General features: G+C 41.2%; 1 protein-coding gene across 1 annotated transcript in view; it reads left to right on the top strand.

Annotated features, from left to right (window-relative positions):
* LOC117399392 (zinc finger CCHC domain-containing protein 2-like) overlaps positions 1–16411 on the top strand; it is an 83514-nt gene extending 67103 nt beyond the window's left edge. The window contains exons 9-13 of the mRNA XM_033998506.3: positions 2263–2330; positions 6228–6325; positions 8432–8560; positions 9157–10554; positions 14452–16411. Of these exons, the coding sequence (XP_033854397.3) occupies positions 2263–2330; positions 6228–6325; positions 8432–8560; positions 9157–10554; positions 14452–14513 (1755 nt within the window). The 3' untranslated portion in view covers positions 14514–16411. The remainder of the gene's footprint in view (positions 1–2262; positions 2331–6227; positions 6326–8431; positions 8561–9156; positions 10555–14451) is intronic.
* The last annotated feature ends 1850 nt before the right edge of the window (positions 16412–18261 follow it).

The raw sequence follows: 18261 nt of genomic DNA, 5'->3' as shown, positions 1-18261 counted from the left end.
TCAGTCTGACGGAGCTGCAGCTCCATACGCTCTGCCCAGTGCGGGCCCTGGCGTATTACGTTGACAGGATGAAAAGTTGGAGCCAGTCTGAACAATGTTTTTGTCTGCTCTGGGACGAAGTCCCATCGTCGAGCCCTATCTAAGCAGAGGCTGTCCAAATGGATAGCAGACACAGTCAGGACTGCCTATGAGCTGGCCAACTTGCCCCCTCCAGAAAGCTCACTGCCCATTCCTCCAGGTGCATGGCAACTTTGTGGGCTTTATTCCAGGGTGCATCTGTCAAGGACATTTGCAGTGCAGCAGTGTGGACTACCCCCCATACCTTTACTAGGTTGTACAGACAGGTTGTGGATCCTCAAAACCCTGGTTTTGGAACAAGAGTGTTAGGGGCTGCTTAAGTTTCTCCCTCAATTTTGTATTCTAGCCCTAGCTACTTGTTACTGAGGTCCCGAATGGTAATGCACAAGGCAGCCTCGACTTACCCTTGTAGCATTACGGTCGTGCAGCAATCTTGCCCTTGCGACGGCTTGGGTATACTGACTCATTCGGTAATGATTACACTTCGTATTTGAAAGGGAATGTTAGGTTATTATTATAACCCTGATTCCCTGAAATAGAAATGTAACCATTAACCTTCAAAGTCACTGCGTCCATGATTGTTGATGGTCTGTGACTGCAGTGTTTTTATGTCCTCGGGGCGGGCCATGACAGCATTAGAGGCTCGTTGAGCAGTTTTGATATATCTTATTCAGCTTTTGGGTCTTTTAAGAGGTAACTACCCATTCGGTAATGGTTACATTTCTATTTCAGGGGATCAAGGTTATGATAACCTAATGTTGTTTTTGTTTTTATTGTAAGACCAAGTTTGTGTGCAGTAATTCAGAGTAACATTACAGTTCAAATGTAAGGCTGTAGTTAATGCATACCCCATAAGTTAGCAGTAAAGTGTGTACAGTTTTTATTGAAAGTACTCATGACTTCAAGGTACTGTTGCATGTCTAAATTGGACAGTAAATTACTCAATGACCCAAAACCTTATCTGGAGCATTGCCTCCACTATATCCCTGTCACTAACAATACACCAGCTTATTATGTAAAGGTGAGCCATTAAGAAATCTGATGGCATATTTCTGACACAGGATAGTTTATAGATTTATATAGATTATAAAGGAGTGTGGCAAAGTGGTTTGCAGTGCACATGTGTAGAGGTGATGCAGTGCTCAAGACAAGGACAAACAACAAAGTACTGGTGAAATTATGGGTTTTATTTATAATCCAAAGTATGATGACAACAGTAAACAATAATGATAACAGGCAATACACAGCAATGCATATTGCTCTGTTAAATCCACTGGGTCAGTCCTGAAATAATAGGCAAGGTATATATATATTCACAATAAACACAAACACGGTCACAAGTCCCAAGTGAGTGCTGTAGTGCTCGTGGTGCAAATACAATCAATCATGAATCACAAGTGCAGTGTTGTCCGGGTTTTGTGCTGGCCTGTAGCGACAGCTCTGGATTGTGTTAGCCATCTAATAACAACAAACAAACAGTTTTTAGACACAACAAAACAAACAAAACACTCACAATTACAATACGGGTCTCCTTCCGGTTTAGCGTTAACCATAACAAAGGAACAGATCACCTCGCTACGTCCCCTTATGTACCGTCAATCACACCCCCTTGGTTAACGATTGCAACCGCTTCTCCAATCCGCGGCTGCCACATCTCTTCCCTTCTGGGTCGATGACTTGGTGTACTGTAGCGCCGCCCCCTTTCTAGATGGGCGACTTCCACCTAATCCTGGGAATGAATTGTCTGGCCATCCAGTCCAGGGCATTCTGTTCCCTTTCCACAGCGCCCTCACAGGTCGGGAGGGAGATTTATCACCAAGAAGCATTTTGTCTCTGTCACAAGGAGATATGAAGATGGTGTCGCAGAGTTGGGGTTAACACCTTCAAATTTCCTAACAAAGTTTGCTCTGTTGAAACAATATCCAGTGCTCAATAGAAATGGGTCTCAAGTACTTCATAGATATAGAAGGTTCATGTTAGGGCTGATGTCTATGGCCTTCATGTGTGAGATATAAGGTTACGTCACACTCGCCTGATAACTGTTCACCCACTCTATTATAATTTCACAGTGACTTCCTGTACAGTAACAGGAACCTAGTGTGAGATACCTAGAACTCATTTTTTTGCCTCTTTACTATTTTAAATAGTCACTAATTTCTCTCATGTTGTCTTCTCTGTACACAGCATCTAAGTGAAGATAAACTGAGTTTCCCTCCTGGCAGCAAGAAGAAAGTGAAATCTGCAACTGACGGGTAGGTCACTTTTGGTCGACACAAGATTAAGCTCCATCTTCTGCCAGATGGAATCCACAGCTTCAAGTTGACCTCGGTGCTAGGGACTGTAACCATGCACTTTGTCTGCAGTTTATTAAGCATCTTCACATGCGGTACACATATGTATTCTGTGATTCCCTAGGTCAAGTTCAAGTTGCACAAGAAAAGTTAACCCTCTCCTGTCAGTTGTTTTTCCAAAGTTGCCCCCACCACAGTGGAAAACCTCATACTGTATCTCTGAAATTATTTGAGCTATTAACTTCATGTTTTCAAGGTTGTATAACCCCTATGGGTGTGGTGATATTCGTTCTCGTAATTTCCTTTAAGAAGCATTCATCGGCAGGTATAAATAAATAAAAACATACCTATTTATGAATGTGTTGATTTCAACATGAACAATTGTCCTTCCCTCACCTTCTACTATTGAGTACCAATCAATGGCATTTCATTTTCACATTGAGTGTTTTAAAGAACGATTTGGAAATGAGTTTTCCTCTCATCCTGGGTGCCGACATTTTTACTGCCGTACGAAGGGCGTAAACTGTCTTGTTTTGAAATAAACATTAATAAACAGGTGTGCCGATACCTTTTAAATATTGCTTAAAGGCAATTCACAAATATCAGCACACCCCTAATAGGCCCAGTACTGTATTCATTTTTGGTACACAGCTGGATTCTTTGATTTTCTTACTTAAGCTTTATTACCAATGTTGTCCATTTAAAATGAACCCTTTCACTGCCACATGGCTTTAGCCTCTGGCCATATGAACAATAAAGACCACATGCTTTGACATTGGGTCTTTGTAGTTGGTATTCTGCACAAACTATAAAGATTCTGTGATTATCTCAAAGTTCAGTTACAGCTGATAGCCAGTTAACATTAACCATCTCAGTGCAACATTTTTATAATCTACCCATATTATTGACACAGACCACTTGCTTTAAGACAGTGTCTTTACAAGCTATTTCTATATATATATATATATATATATATATATATATATATATATATATATATATATATATATATATATATATATATACAGTGCCTTGCATAAGTATTCACCCCCCTTGGATTTTTCCACATTTTGTAGTGTTACAACCTGGAATTAAAATGGATTTAAATGGGATTTTTACCATTTGATTTACACAACATACTTAACACTTTGAAGGTGCAAAATATTTTTTATTGCGACACAAAAGTTAATTAAACAAAAAAAAAAGACATTTGTTGGTTGCATAAGTATTCACCCCCCTTAGTCAATACTTGGTAGAAGCACCTTTGGCAGCAATTAGAGCTGTGAGTCTTTTTGGGTAAGTCTGTACCAGCTTTGCACATCTGGATCGTGCAATTTGTGCCCATTCTTGACAAAATTGCTCAAGCTCTGTCAAGTTGAATGGGGAGCGTTGGTGAACATCAATTTTCAAGTCTTGCCACAGATTCTCAATCGGATTGAGGTCTGGGCTTTGACTTGGCCATTCTAAGACATTCAGGTTCTTGTTTTTAAACCACTCCAGTGTAGCTTTGGCTATGTGTTTAGGGTCATTGTCCTGCTGGAAGGTGAACCTCCGCCCCAGTCCCAGGTCTCTTGCAGACTGAAACAGGTTTTCCTCTAGAATTTCCCTGTATTTGGCTCCATCCATCTTGCCCTCCATCCTGACCAGTTTCCCAGTCCCTGCCGATGAAAAGCATCCCCATAACATGATGCTGCCACCACCATGCTTCACCGTGGGGATAGTGTTCTCAGGGTGATGAGCAGTGTTGGCTTTGCGCCACACATCGCGTTTTGCGCTTAGGCCAAAAAGTTCAGTTTTGGTCTCATCAGACCAGAGAACCTTTTTCCACATGTTTGCTGTGTCTCCCACATGCCTTTTGGCAAAATCCAAACGGGATTTGATATGGGTTTTTTTCAGCAATGGCTTTCTTCTCGCCACTCTTCCATAAAGCCCAGCTTTGTGGAGCGTCCGGGTTATAGTTGTCCCATGGACGGTTTCTCCCATCTCAGCTGTGGATCTCTCCAGCTCCTTCAGAGTTACCATTGGGCTCTTGGTTGCTTCTCTGACTAATGCCCTCCTTACCTGGTCACTGAGTTTTGGTGGACGGCCTTCTCTAGGCAGAGTCGCGGTTGTGCCATATTCTTTCCATTTTTTAATAATGAATTTAACGGTGCTCCGGGGGATGTTCAAAGTTTGGGATATTTTTTTTATAACCCAACCCTGATTGGTGCTTCTCCAGAACTTTATCCTGGACTTGTTTTGATAGCTCCTTGGTCTTCATGATGCTGTTTGTTTAGATACGCTCTCTAACAAACTCTGGGGCCTTCCAGAAACAGGTGTATTTAATCTGAGATCATGTGACACTTTAATTGCACACAGGTGGACTCCATTCAACTAATTATGTGACTTCTGAAGGCAATTGGTTGCACCAGAGCTTATTTCGGGGTGTCACAGCAAAGGGGGGTGAATACTTATGCAATCAAGACTTTTCAGTTTTTTATTTGTAAATAATTTTACAAACTGAGCAGCCGGCTAAGAAGGGCATTGGTCAGAGAAGCCAGCAAGAGGCCAATGACAACTCTGAAAGACCTACAGTGTTCCATGGCTAAGATGGAAGAAACGGTCCATGTGTCAACAATAGGTCAGGTACTCCACAAATCTGGCCTGTATGGAAGAGTGGCAAGAAGGAAGCCATTTTTGAAAAAAGCCCATGTAAAATCCCGCTTGGAATTTGCAAAAGGCATGTGGGAGACTCTGAAAAGATGTGGCAAAAGATTCTGTGGTCCGATGAAACAAAAATTGAACTATTTGGCCTAAATGCAAAGCGTTATGTCTGGCGCAAACCCAACACAGCACATCACCTAGGTAAAACCATCCCTGCTGTGAAGCATGGTGGTGGCAGCATGATGCTATGGGGATGCTTTTCATCGGCAGGGACTGGGAAGCTTGTCAGGGTAGAGGGCAAAATGGATGGAGCTAAATACAGGCAAATCCTTGAGGAAAATCTGCTTCAGTCTGCAAAAGACCTAAGACTGGGATGGAGATTCACCTTTCAGCAGGACAATGACCCCAAGCACACAGCCAAAGCGACTCTGGAGTGGCTTAAAAACAAGAAAATGAATGTCCTAGAGTGGCCCAGTCAAGCCCGGACTTGAATCCGATTGAGAATTTGTGGTAAGACTTGAAGATTGCTGTCCACCAACAATTCCCATCCAACTTGACAGAGCTTGAACAATTTTGCCAAGAAGAATGGGCGAAATATTGCATGATCCAGATGTAAAAACCTGGTAGAGTGTTACCCCAAAAGACTCACAGCTGTAATTGCTGTCAAAGGTGGTTCTACCAAGTATTGACCCAGGGGGGGTGAATACTTATCTAACCAAGACATTTCAGTTTTTTTTTATTTTTCATTAACTGTTGTTTCACAATAAAAATTCTCTTGCCTCATCAAAGTGTTGAGTAGGTTGTGTTAATCAAAGGAAAAAAAAAAGTGTTGAGTAGGTTGTGTAAAAAAATCCCATTTAAATGCATCAAGATTTCAGGTTGTAACACAACAAACTGAAAATGTCCAAGAGGGGTGAATACTTACTATAGGCACTGTATGTGTATATATATATATATATATATATATATATATATATATATATATATATATATATATATATATATATATATATATATATGTATAATATAGTATATATATAGTGTATAAATATATATATATATATATTTTTTTTTAAACCACAGATGCATGGTGGGGGTTCAGTTCAAAGACATTTAGACACTGCTTTTGAGCCTTTAAAACACACACTAGCCAAATCCTTGATACAAGGCACAAAAAGAAAGTAGACATGTACCCAGTCTATTTTCTTTTTACAGAGAGAAGGGGAAGAAAGGAGACAGTAGAATAAGCTACATCACCAATGGCATCCTGAGACCTGCTCCAGTGCAGCTTGTGCGATCAGAGTCTGGGAAAGGTAAGGGCTTCAGAAGCACAGAATTGTCTTCTCTTTTTGTAGTAATTATCGTTATAATAAACCTAACAAAGTTCAAACTTGCTTCAGATTGATCATTCGTCATTAACTAACATGAATGGCTGTTCTTACAAAACTTGCATATTGCTAAGTAAAACGGTAGTGACCTATCCTACTGCAAGCCTGCCCCTTGACCTAATTGGATAAAAAGGGTCCATCAACAATGTTTAAAATAACACTGTAGTTCTCCTTCAAGTATGGGGAAAATAGCCATTACTTAAAGGATTTAACCTTGTGTGGTTCCTCTCACTGAGATTGAATGAGCCTCCTGGGCCACAGTCGTATCTCTGCCAGAACGTGCGTCACTTTTACCTCAGCCTTCATTAGAGTAGGAGCTCACTCTTGTCTTTCGACTGTGGATAAATACATTTTTTCCCTTCGGAAAAAGTTTCCTTTGTTGCATTTTTTCAGCTTTTATTTATCCTCTGTATAAGTATTTGTCTGGCATAATATCATTACTAAGCAACCCAAGGTCTGTGTGCTTTCGTCTCCCTGCGGTCCAGAGAACCACGGGAAGCCGTCGACTTGAGTTACTCGTTTACCAGAGATTTGGATCTCCTTCTGGGTTTGCAGCGCAAGCTCTGGATCTTCGTTCCTTTTGCTGAGCAGTAACTAACAATCGCCAGGAAGGACATCCTGATGTGGATGCACGACCACCTACTTTCGCGAAAGACAGTCCTCCTGCCAGGGAGACTAAACGGGAGTGGACCTCCTCTTTAGGGATGGCCCGTACAGCTCGGAGTTGCGACTTCCTCATCTAGACGTGGTCAGGCAGATTTGGGAACAGGTACAGGCTTGCGGAGGTGTGTCAGTGCCCTCTGTGGTTGATTGTTCGAAAGCAGTGTGCCACCTGCTGTATGCCTTCCCATCACTAGCGTTGATTGGTGTCTGAAGAAGACCAGATCAGAGAAGGCGCAAGTACTTCTCGTGGCTCCGAACTGGCCCAGGAGGTTCTACTGATCTCCTGAGTCAGGCTTAGGGGACCCTGTGGCACCCAGATGAGCTGCTTACAGCTGTGTCTCTGGCCCCTGAATGGCTCAACATCTGTCACAAGGACAAGACCCGATCTGCAAAACCTGTTGACAGCAAGACCCCCTTGACCTTAAAAGTCTACCTGGCTGCCATTTCATCTTGCCACGTGAAAATTGACTGTCCCCAGAAACTCACTTCCTGGCAACTCAGTTCCTGAAGGGCGCGTGTAGGCTGTGCCCCCCCAGGAAAGACTTGGTTTCTCTATGGCACTTCAGTGTGGTGCAAGAAGCCCTCACTAAGCTGTTCAAACCTATGCATACTGCAGAACTGAAATTCCTGACTCTCAAAATGTCTCTTCTTGTGGCAGTTATCTTCGCTAAGCATGAGTGAGTTACAGGCTTTCTCTGCAGTTTGCCTGTTCTTTGCAGAGTGCAGGTCCAAGGTTGCGCTCCACCTTGCCTACTCCAAAGTCTTGACAACACAAGGTGTGGAAACCAACTGCTCCAAAAACAATGTCGACATGTCTTTTAACATTGAATAGCTTTAAGTACAGCCTTATTTGACCAAAAATAACCAGTCAACATGAGCTCACAACAAAAGACAATTATCAAACCAGTCCCAACAACTTTTGGATTTGTCTTGTTTCATATACTTTTACCTTAGAAATATAATGTTAATTTTTATCAGCTCTATTCGTAGAAAAGTTAAGATCCACCTATTAATTCCTAAGTAGTCTCCCGAGATACCACAATGTATACCATCACAAACCTAGCTGCTGCATTCCAAAGAGAAAATGGCTGCCTGGTGGCAGTCATGATTTCTTCAAAATGGCTTAATGTATTTCCTTGAAATAGCAAGTGATTACCGGTGCCCTTGATTTAATATATCTTTATAGAGGATCTGATAAATGTCAGTCTGGTGGCCCTCTTAATTTATTTATTTGCAGGTATTGCAATACATTTGTACACTATAGTGTAGATGTCCGACAATAAGACAGCTATGAGACCAAACCCATTATGCATTTTTTGTTTGTCGTATAGGAATGGTTGTTATCTGTACATCCCTTCTCGACTCTAGATCCCAGGCTGGATGCTGGCTCGGGTCCAGACACCTGTGGAGAGACATCCTCTGAGAGCTACAGCTCCCCCTCTAGCCCCAGGCACGATGGCAGGGAGAGCTTTGAAAGTGAGGACGAGAATGACAAGGGTAGGAATCTACACGTGTGCAAATGTTTCAGTTATTGAGGATCACAGTATAATTCGATGTGTAAGATGTCATGGTATTTAATTAAACCTACAAATAATTTAGCTGTATGCACATTTGAGTCACCAAATACACCAAGCTTTGGAAGTACTGGTAGGGCTAAAAACTATTTACAGAGACATACTTTTACTAAAGAATGTTGCATGGCATTGAAAGCAAGACCACGGATCACAAACTTGTTGTTATTGCAGTATTGCAAACATCAGATCATTAAGTATCCCTGTAATTGTCATTCTACCTCCACTAGTTTTTAAACTGCTAGTATATCAAACTACCTGATATGCCAACTTGGTATTTTTAAAGTTTAAATCTAACAGCTCCCTTCAGTTTGTGACATCTTGTGGTCATGTGACTTGTCGAAGAATCTTTCACTGCCACATTGTTTTCAAGTTTTCTAGTGCACAGTAGTTTTGGTATAACTGCAACAGCACCTCCACTTTGACTTGGGTACATGTTATTTTGTGAGGGCAAATGTTTTGTTAAAATACATATTGTATTGTCTGTCAGTGATGTTGAATGAACCCCTTTCCTCCCTGCAGATACTGACAGTAACTCTGAAGACTCTGGCAATGTAAAGGGTGCAGCTTCTGCTGAGGGAAGGTCTGTCACGCAAGCTGTGTTCCTGAAGGATGCTGTCCTGCGGCCAGAGAGCCACCTGAGTACCTCGAAGTTCACCCACCTCTCTTTCATGCCGCCCATCCAGTGTGTGATCCAGCACAGTGCTCCCAAACCCGAAGGAATGGTCCCTCCACAGACAGTAGACGGCAAGCCAATGGGCTTGATGGTGACAGTGCCCACTGCTCTTCCTTCCACGAGGGAGCCCATGGTGAGCCCTGCAGCAGCCGGAGACTTAGAGAAGCAGCACCTAGATACCACATCTCTCCCACCTGCCTTAAGACCTTCCCAGCCGCAGCAACCAGGCAGCCCAGCTGTCCACCCCCTAATTCAGCGCTTCAAAATAACTGCCCCGCCCATCTGCCAGAGCTCAGAGAACTACATCACCACCCAGCATCAGCCAGCAGTGGGTGCCATCAATTTGATATCCCCTAACTCAGCCTACATGTCCACCCTGAAGACAGCCGGACGATATCCAAGCGGAGAGCCAATGGGGTCAGGCCTGCCCCCCGCAATGCCCCATACTGAGGCTATGCAAACCCACAACAAGCCTCCGCCATTGTCCTTGCCCACAGGCCTGCCAGCTCCACTGCCCTCCTTTGGCCTGCCTGTCTCCAGGTCCTCCCCGGGAGCTGCGGGCACGCCTCCTCCCGCTCATCCCCAGGCAGTTGGCCAAGTGCAGGCCATGGTGCCTCCAGCTGTTCCCACTCACACCCCGGGACCTGTGCCCAGCCCCAGCCCGGCTCTCACCCACAGTACAGCTCAGAGCGACAGCACTTGCTACATTGACAGCAGCGGGAGCTCTGCCGGACCCCATCAGCCACCACAACAGCAGCAGCCGCAGCCGCATCCACCTCCGCAACAGCTGGGATGTGGGGCTTGCGGGTGCCGGGGCAGCTGTGGGAGCAACCACCCACCCAGCTTCTTCTTCACCCCCCAGCTGCATCGGCAGCTCTTCAGCGTCCAGCCACTCTTCCACCTAACGTCCCTGTGCAACAGCAGCTACCTCAACCAGGCGCACCAGAGCAACGGTGCAACACAGCTGCCTTTCTTCCCACCTGCTCACTCGCCCTACCCTAACGGCCCCTTGCTGCACGCACACACAGACCACATGCTTGGCAACCAGGCCAACTATGGCCTCCAGCAGATGGCTGCTTTCGGTCGCTTCTACCCACTGATGTACCAGACGGTTAGCATGATGCCAAACGCTGCCAACGGAGCGGCAGTGAAGAAGAATGGGAACATCTCCTGCTACAACTGTGGGACCAGCGGACACTACGCACAGGATTGCAAGCAGCCATCAATAGAGGCCAGCCAACAAGGTAACCTGAATGGGGGGTGGGTGAGGTCATTCTAACTACAAAAGCACATTTGGAGGCTGAAATATAGTGTGTTCACCATATGCTGCCAATACAAATCATGTTATCAACAACATGTTTCAGCCCTGTTCAGAAAGGAACATTACACAGTATGGTGAAGTCGTAATAAGCTACATCCCTAATATGTGAGAAGGAGCTTTGCTACTGCCAGTCAGTTTGGTGGGCAGGATTTTGTTTGGTGAAGGCTTTGGTTGCTCTGTAAAGAATGTTGAGTGTGTCTACCATAGTAAACATTAAAAAGAAAAAAAAAAGCTAAAGAAAGCAAAACCTTTAAAACTAACAAAACTTGAAGTGGAGCACATAAATCAAAGATAGAAACAGAAAATATATCGACAATTATAAGTGCACGATGTTAAGTGCTGGTCATTGAGCATTATCCGAAGTAGCAAAATGAAAAGCACAAGTCAATATGCTTGTTGGGACAATAAAGCAGGTTTTTGGCACAAGTAGTTATCATTTTTCAACATGTACATTTCAAACTCAAACAAGTAGAATTAGGCAGCTTTGTTATTAGTTTATTTTTTAAATATAGTCTTAAAATAAATGATGAATTCATGTTAATACAGATTAATTGGAAGGTTTTGAATTTTAAACAAAATACTTGACTGCTACCTGGCATGACCGTTACCTTATCAAATGTACAGTGCCGTGAAAAAGTATTTGCCCCGTCTGATTTTCTGCATTTTTGCATATTTTTGACAATGAATGTAATCAGATCTTCAACCAAAACCTAATATTAGATAAAATGGACCCTTAGTGAACAAATAACACAAAAATTGATACATATTTAATTTATTTATTAAAGAAAGTTATGCAACACCCAATGCCCCCATGTGAAAAAGTAATTGCCCCCTTAGACTCAATAACTGGTTACGCCACCTTTAGCAGCAATAACTGTAGTTATTGATTAGTCTCTCACAGTGCCGTGGAGGAATTTTGGCCCACTCCTCCATGCAGAACTGCTTCAACTCAGTGACAATTGTGGGTTTTCAAGCATGAACTGCTCGTTTCAGGTCCTGCCACAACATTTCAATGGGGTTTAGGTCTGGACTTTGACTAGGCCATTCCAAAACTTTAAATTTCTTGTTCTTCAACCATTCTGATGTAGACTTGCTTGTGTGTTTTGGATCATTGTCTTGCTACATGACCCAGCTGCGCTTCAGCTTCAGCTCACGGACAGATGGCCTGACATTCTCCTGTAGAATTCTCTGATACAGAGCAGAATTCATGGTTCCTTCAATGATGGCAAGGCGTCCAGGTCCTGATGCAGCAAAGCATCCCCAAACCATGACACTACCACCACCATGCTTGACCGTTTGGTATGAGGTTCTTACTGTGGAATGCAGTGTTTGGTTTTCGCCAGACATAATGGGGCCCATGTCGACCAAAAAGTTCCACTTTTGACTCATCTGTCCATAGAACATTGTTCCAGAACTCTTGAGGATCATCCAGGTGCTTTTTGGCAAAGTTAAGACGAACATTCATGTTCTTCTTAGTAAGCAATGGTTTCCGCCTTGCTACTCTGCCATGAATCCCATTTTTGCCCAGTGTCTTTCTGATGGTGGAGTCATGAACACTGACCTTAGCCAAGGCGAGAGAGGCCTGCAGATCCCTGGATGTTGTTCTAGGGTTCTTTGTGACTTCCTGGACGATTTTACACCTTGCTCTTGGAGAGATTTTGGCAGGACGGCCACTCCTGGGAAGATTCACTACTGTCCCAAACTTTCTCCATTTGGACAATATGGCTGTGACTGTGGTTTGGTGGAGCCCCAGAGCCTTAGAAATGGCTTTGTAACCCTTTCCAGACTGATAGGCATCAACAACTTTTTTTTCTGGAGGTCTTCAGGAATTTCTTTTGTTCGTGGCATGATGTGCCTCTAGAACCTGTGTGCTGACAACTTCACTCTGATGGTAAGGGCCAAAGTTAGTCAGATTTATATTGAGCAGGGCTGGCCCAAATCAGGCCTGGTTGTTAACCAAGGTACTCAAACAGCTGACCCTAGTCATCCCTTTAATTAGGTTGAGTTAACTAGGGGGGGCAATAACTTTTTCACACCTGAAGATTGCATGTTTGATTACCTTGCACACCAAACAAATGAAAGAAGCACCAGACTTTGGTGTCATTTTTTTCTCTCAGACTCCCTCTATATACTACTACAACTCACAAAAAAATATGACCAAATACAATGTGAAAAATGTGCAAAAATGCAGAAAATCTGACAGGGGGCAAATACTTTTTCACAGACTGTATGTGTATATTCAAAACATTTCACAGCACTTTTACTCAAAGTAATGTTCTGGACAAATAAAAATATATTAAACATGATTTGTCAATGACCAAAAAAACAGTCACAAAGTTGACTGGCTAAAAATGTGTCTCATATCTGATTACCTGTCTGAGGCTTCATCACTTGAACTTGGAAGTCAATCCCTATGCAGCACAAACCAAACAAAGACAAATCCATTAAGAAAATACTTTATCGGATGAAAAAATGTATCTAATTTGAATATTTTTGCAAAAGATTATGTAGCATATGCAGTAGATCTGAAATATATCTTCAAAAGCGTAATTGATCCAAGATTTATGTACTGCAGTTTGCTTGCAATTCCTCATGCGTTTTGTCATTCGCCTACCTGTGAAGCCCGAAATCTCTGTTCTGATGTAATTCAGTTATTCATTTTCCAGCCTATTGGCATATCCTCTGTTTAAAACTTGATCTTACACCACCTACACTTGATCGTCCTTCATTGGAGAATACGCCAGATACAATAATCAAGCTGTTACACCATCTGGGTTTCTGGGTTCTCCCATGGCACTCTGTAGTAAACAGCCTTTCTCATGTGCTCTTGTCAAGTTTCTGTTGGAAGCTTTGCAAGCTGTGCACATGTACACTGTTTATCCTGATCTTCAGATTGGCTTGATTTCCTTGGTAACAGACAGTGGAAAACGCTGTATAACGCTTAATAAATAATACCAGAGGATTACCCACATTGTGTGCTTGTAGTGTATACCTGGGCATAAAGACAGGTCTATTGCATTAGGTGGGGAAACGGAACCTAATGGCCTATTCTCATTCCCAGTATTATGTTCAGTCACCAAAGGGACCAAAGGTGTAAGGGTATTATGGTATTCAGAATATACTAATTGGCCTATATAACTTTTTGTTATACTTTTTATATTAAACATTTACATCAAATAATCAAAGCGATCATTTAATGATTCTGTTATTGCAGTGTTACTGAACACCCTGCAGTGTTTACGAAACATGTGACCTTTGCTGTATCCACTGTTGTGTTTATCGCTGCAATTTATTCTTCAGCTTAATCCCTATTAACAATTGATCTGATTTCTTTGTATTTATTATTTTTTTAAATGTATTTATTAACATCATGGATCGTAAATCAGCGAGGGAGTAAAACCCAAATAAATTCAGAACTTTCACTCGGAAGCACCCCAGAAAGAGGATTTTGTCTTACGGTCTTCGTTGTGTTTCCAGATCTTGCTCCCTCGTGCAACAGCGCCATTGGTGTTCTGTTCCTTCAACATACATTCATTTCAAGCAGAGCATTAATATAACAAACTATATTTAAAGGGCTGTATTAATTCATAGAAGTTAAATAGTTTACTTGCCTTTTAAGGGTTGTAAACTGGGATGGTTTAATTTTAAGATACTTCAATATTTTACCATTAATATTTACTAATATTCTATATTATGGTCATCCAATTGGATTTCTGTTAGGTTTTTATGGATTGTCGGAGGAGTGAGGCCCTGCCTAATTCTTTTGTTTTTTCCCTTCATGCAGTGCCCTGTTAACAGAATTGTCTCTTTCCTGTTGTAGGTGGCTTTCGGCTTAAGTATGCTCCTCCTTCTCATCCTGAGACTCTAGACTCTGCAGACTAAAACAGCTGGACACCACAAAGGCGCTTTATTGTTTCTTAATAAAATTAGTTTCCCGAGAGCCAGTGTTTTAAGATTTTTCGACTTCTTCAGGGGAGGGGTTTAGTTAATCTGAGAACGTGTGCCTAAAACTCATCTATATCACAGGTGAGGGAAACAGTCAGTCAAAGAGCATAATGTTGATCTCTAGTTTTGCACTGAAGACTCGCAAGAAGCACTTGCAATGTTTACTGAATTACTTCTTAATTAGTACCACCATATCACTTAAAAGATTTTTGGTAACATTGAAAAGAATGGTTTTCATTTTGCGTAGTTGTGTATATGCTTTCTTTTACAAGACTAGCTTAGCCAGTCCTCTTTTTTTTTTTTTGTAGCAAAACATTGAAAACCAGATTGGAGAGTCTGTGCCTATATTTACCTTGTTGGAGCAAATGTTTAAAAAGAAAGGAAAAAAAGCTTTAAAAAGGATATGAATTTTGTAAATGGAAAGAAGTGTTTTTTAAGTATTTTGTTAGAGCAGCTAATTAACAAAAACATCTAATTTTTATATTTATTTGAAATCTTAAATTAAAAAGAAAAAATAGTGTGAATGTTGTATAAAATGTTCTGTTTATATGAAAACCTGCAAGAAGCCACAGTCAATTCTTAAGATACATGTCTTTGTTTTAGTGTCATTATTATTATTATTATTATTATTTTTTTTTTTTTCAAAACAAAACTCTAAAGCTTGGATTATTGCAGCAGCGTTTTGAATGTAAAACAGGTTTTGTATTATTATTATTATTATTATTATTATTATTATTATTATTATTATTATTATTATTATTATTATTATGTATTTTTTTTAAGTTTATAGTGGGTATGAATTTATACAAAGAAAGGTGTTAAAGTCAGAAAGGTGATCATAATTGTTCTAGAAAGTCATTTCAAAAGCATTTGCCACTAAGTATAATGTGAAACACATTTATTAAGAAGGTATTAATCATGTCTGAGTCATGTTGGGTTTAAAAAGGCCAATATGCACTATTTTGTTTCCATTCATTTTCTAGTTTTCAGGAATGCACTGAGGCAGTACTAAAACAGTGTATGAGCAGAAATAACCTATGCTGCTAATTTGTCCCAGTAGGTGGTGCAATTGCAAACCATTTCCTGTTTGTTAAAGAACAACCATCTGATGAAACAAACCATAGTTGTAGAATATAAAATGCCCCAGCATTTACTTTTTATTTTATAAATGTTATACCTACAGCAGGTACTGCGGTTTTGGCATGCCTGAAGAATGTATTATACAGACATGCAGGAGAAGATAGAGGATGCATTTTGATTTGATTTTCTTGAGTTGTAATAAAAATAAAAAATAAACAAACATAAACAAACCATAAAATAAAAAAAACAAACAAACAAACCATAAAATAATAATAATAATAAAAAAAATCAAAGTGTATTGACTTTGAAAAGCTTTCTTTAGCTTCTGAACTAGTATGAGCGCTCCAAGTGAAGAGCTTTCCGTATTAAAAGATGTAAGGACAAAAATCAAAGGTGGCATTTATTTTGGGGGAAAATAAAAAGTTTTGGACCATAATATGTGTGAATGACTTCTTCAAAGTTTTACTCTGAAGTCCTTAAGTCGAATGGATGGAGAAGCATGGAATCCTGTGCTTGCTTGTGTGTGCGTGTGTGTGTGTAAACCTGCCAGTTAAATTTGTTGAAGTTATTTTAAGGTTTAAAATGCTGTACTGTATAAGGAGGTATACTGTTACCTTCAGTTGTATGTTTACTGTGTTTGATATCTACAATGTTATTATGTACTGGAAAAGTCAATTATATTTCTAGAAAAAATTTGAATTTATGCATATTTTTGTTTTTCCTTGAATTAATAGCAATAAAATAATAAAAACAGATTTCAGATTTTTTTTGTGCCATTTTTTTCATATTTAAAATGACAGTATCTTTTGTATTTCATAACCTTCATTAGGGGACACCTTGAGATCAAAAACATATGTGCTTTAATTGCAAACTATGCTAGCACCAGTGCAATATTTGTTATGTCACAAACTTCACAAACAAGCAGAACTGCATGTTACAAGTATGTTAGAAATTTGCAGAGATTCCTTCGTTCTAAGAATAAGAAATATTTCATAGTGTTCAAAATAGAAATATAAATAGCATTTGGAATGTCTTGAGGCACCAAGCATGTTTTGTTCTGGTATGTGTCTAAGACAAAACTACTTTTTTGTATATGCACATAATGTAGGTCATGGCGACCTCAAGATAATGAAATGTGTAAGTTACTACCTACTAGTTTATAGTACAAACTGCATTGAACGCGGTCAATCCTCTACCTAGGGTTGCCAACTTTCCATTTTTACAAAACCGGACAAATCCGGCTATGGGAGCGAATCGGTCTCAGGTGGGGGTGAAAAAACATTTGCACAGTGGAGCGTTGAAAAGACTGGCTCAGCGAGATTGGAAATACCCAAACGGCAATGAACAGTGAGTAAGCACGATTCGCAAGAACCAGACTTTTGCTGTCCAGGCAGTGGTTCTGACCGGATGTTTTACAAATTTCCTTAAAACCAGACAGTTGGTAACCCTACCTCTACCCTCTAAAATGCTTTTCATTCCATTCTTGCTGTGTGCCAAAATGACCGTTGCTCAGCGAAAAGACAGCTGACAAAACAGAATGTCCTCCTGTGACAGAAATATAATGATCTTGGTTGTAAATCTCCCTCCCAACCTGTGAGGGCGCTAAGCAGCGAGGACCGAGTTCTTTGGACGGGCTGGCCTGGCAGTTCTTTCCCCGGGTCGGGAAGTCTGTCAGTCTGGAAGAAGGCGAGACTCCGTTGCAAGAACGTATTGACCCGAAAGGAAAACAATGTCGCAGCCGCAGATTGTAAAGGCAGCTGCATTAATTTGCCAAGGGGTCATGCGTGACAGCATATAAGGGGGACAGAGAATCATAATCGGTTCCTTTGCTTGGTTTGTGGTTTTTAAACCTAGAAGGACGGTGAGAGACCCCAAATGACTGTAACAGTATCGTGAGTGTTTTTTGTTTGTTTGTTCTGTCTGTTAGTAATTGTCTTGTTTGTGAATCACCAGACAGCTAACACGATTCCGGAGCTGTCGCCTTGGGCCAGCACAAAGCCGGACCAGCACTTCACCACTGTCACAAAAATAAACTGTATCACCCACCACGAGCACTACTGTACGCACCCAGGACTGGTGACCATGTTAGTCAATTGTGGGATGGATATTAGTGGTTTTTATTTGGGACTGCAACCCTGTTGTTATTTACTCCGTGCAGTACACGTTGTGTATTGCTGGGGATTATTATCTGGTCGCCAGACCTGGATAAAAATAAATACTGTTCCAAACCAGATTATAAATCTCTGCATGTTTCATTACTGCACTGCATTACCCCTGCACCTTCACATACCAATTACCACTTTGCCACACCTCCCTTCAATGGGTAGAAATAGTATGGAATTTCCACATCCTAAACAATTAGAAAATGGATTGGCTATTTTCTTTACTTTAACCTGATTGGTCGTATGGCTGCTAAATACACCTTCAAAGTGGAAGGTGACCTAACAGCATGAAGCAGTTCTTGCAGGAACTGTATGATAACTGGCATGGGGCAAAAGACTGGGTCATGACTCCCGGTCAGACACCAAGTCTGGAAATACTTACACTTATAGGCGTACAAGGACCTAGTGGAATCTGCCCTAGTGTTCTACAGTGTACCAACAAC

This window comes from Acipenser ruthenus, chromosome 4, assembly GCF_902713425.1.
Source record: "Acipenser ruthenus chromosome 4, fAciRut3.2 maternal haplotype, whole genome shotgun sequence".
NCBI lineage: Eukaryota > Metazoa > Chordata > Actinopteri > Acipenseriformes > Acipenseridae > Acipenser > Acipenser ruthenus.
The sequence above is the reverse complement of the archived record's forward strand: the minus strand, read 5'-3'. Positions and strand labels throughout refer to the sequence as shown.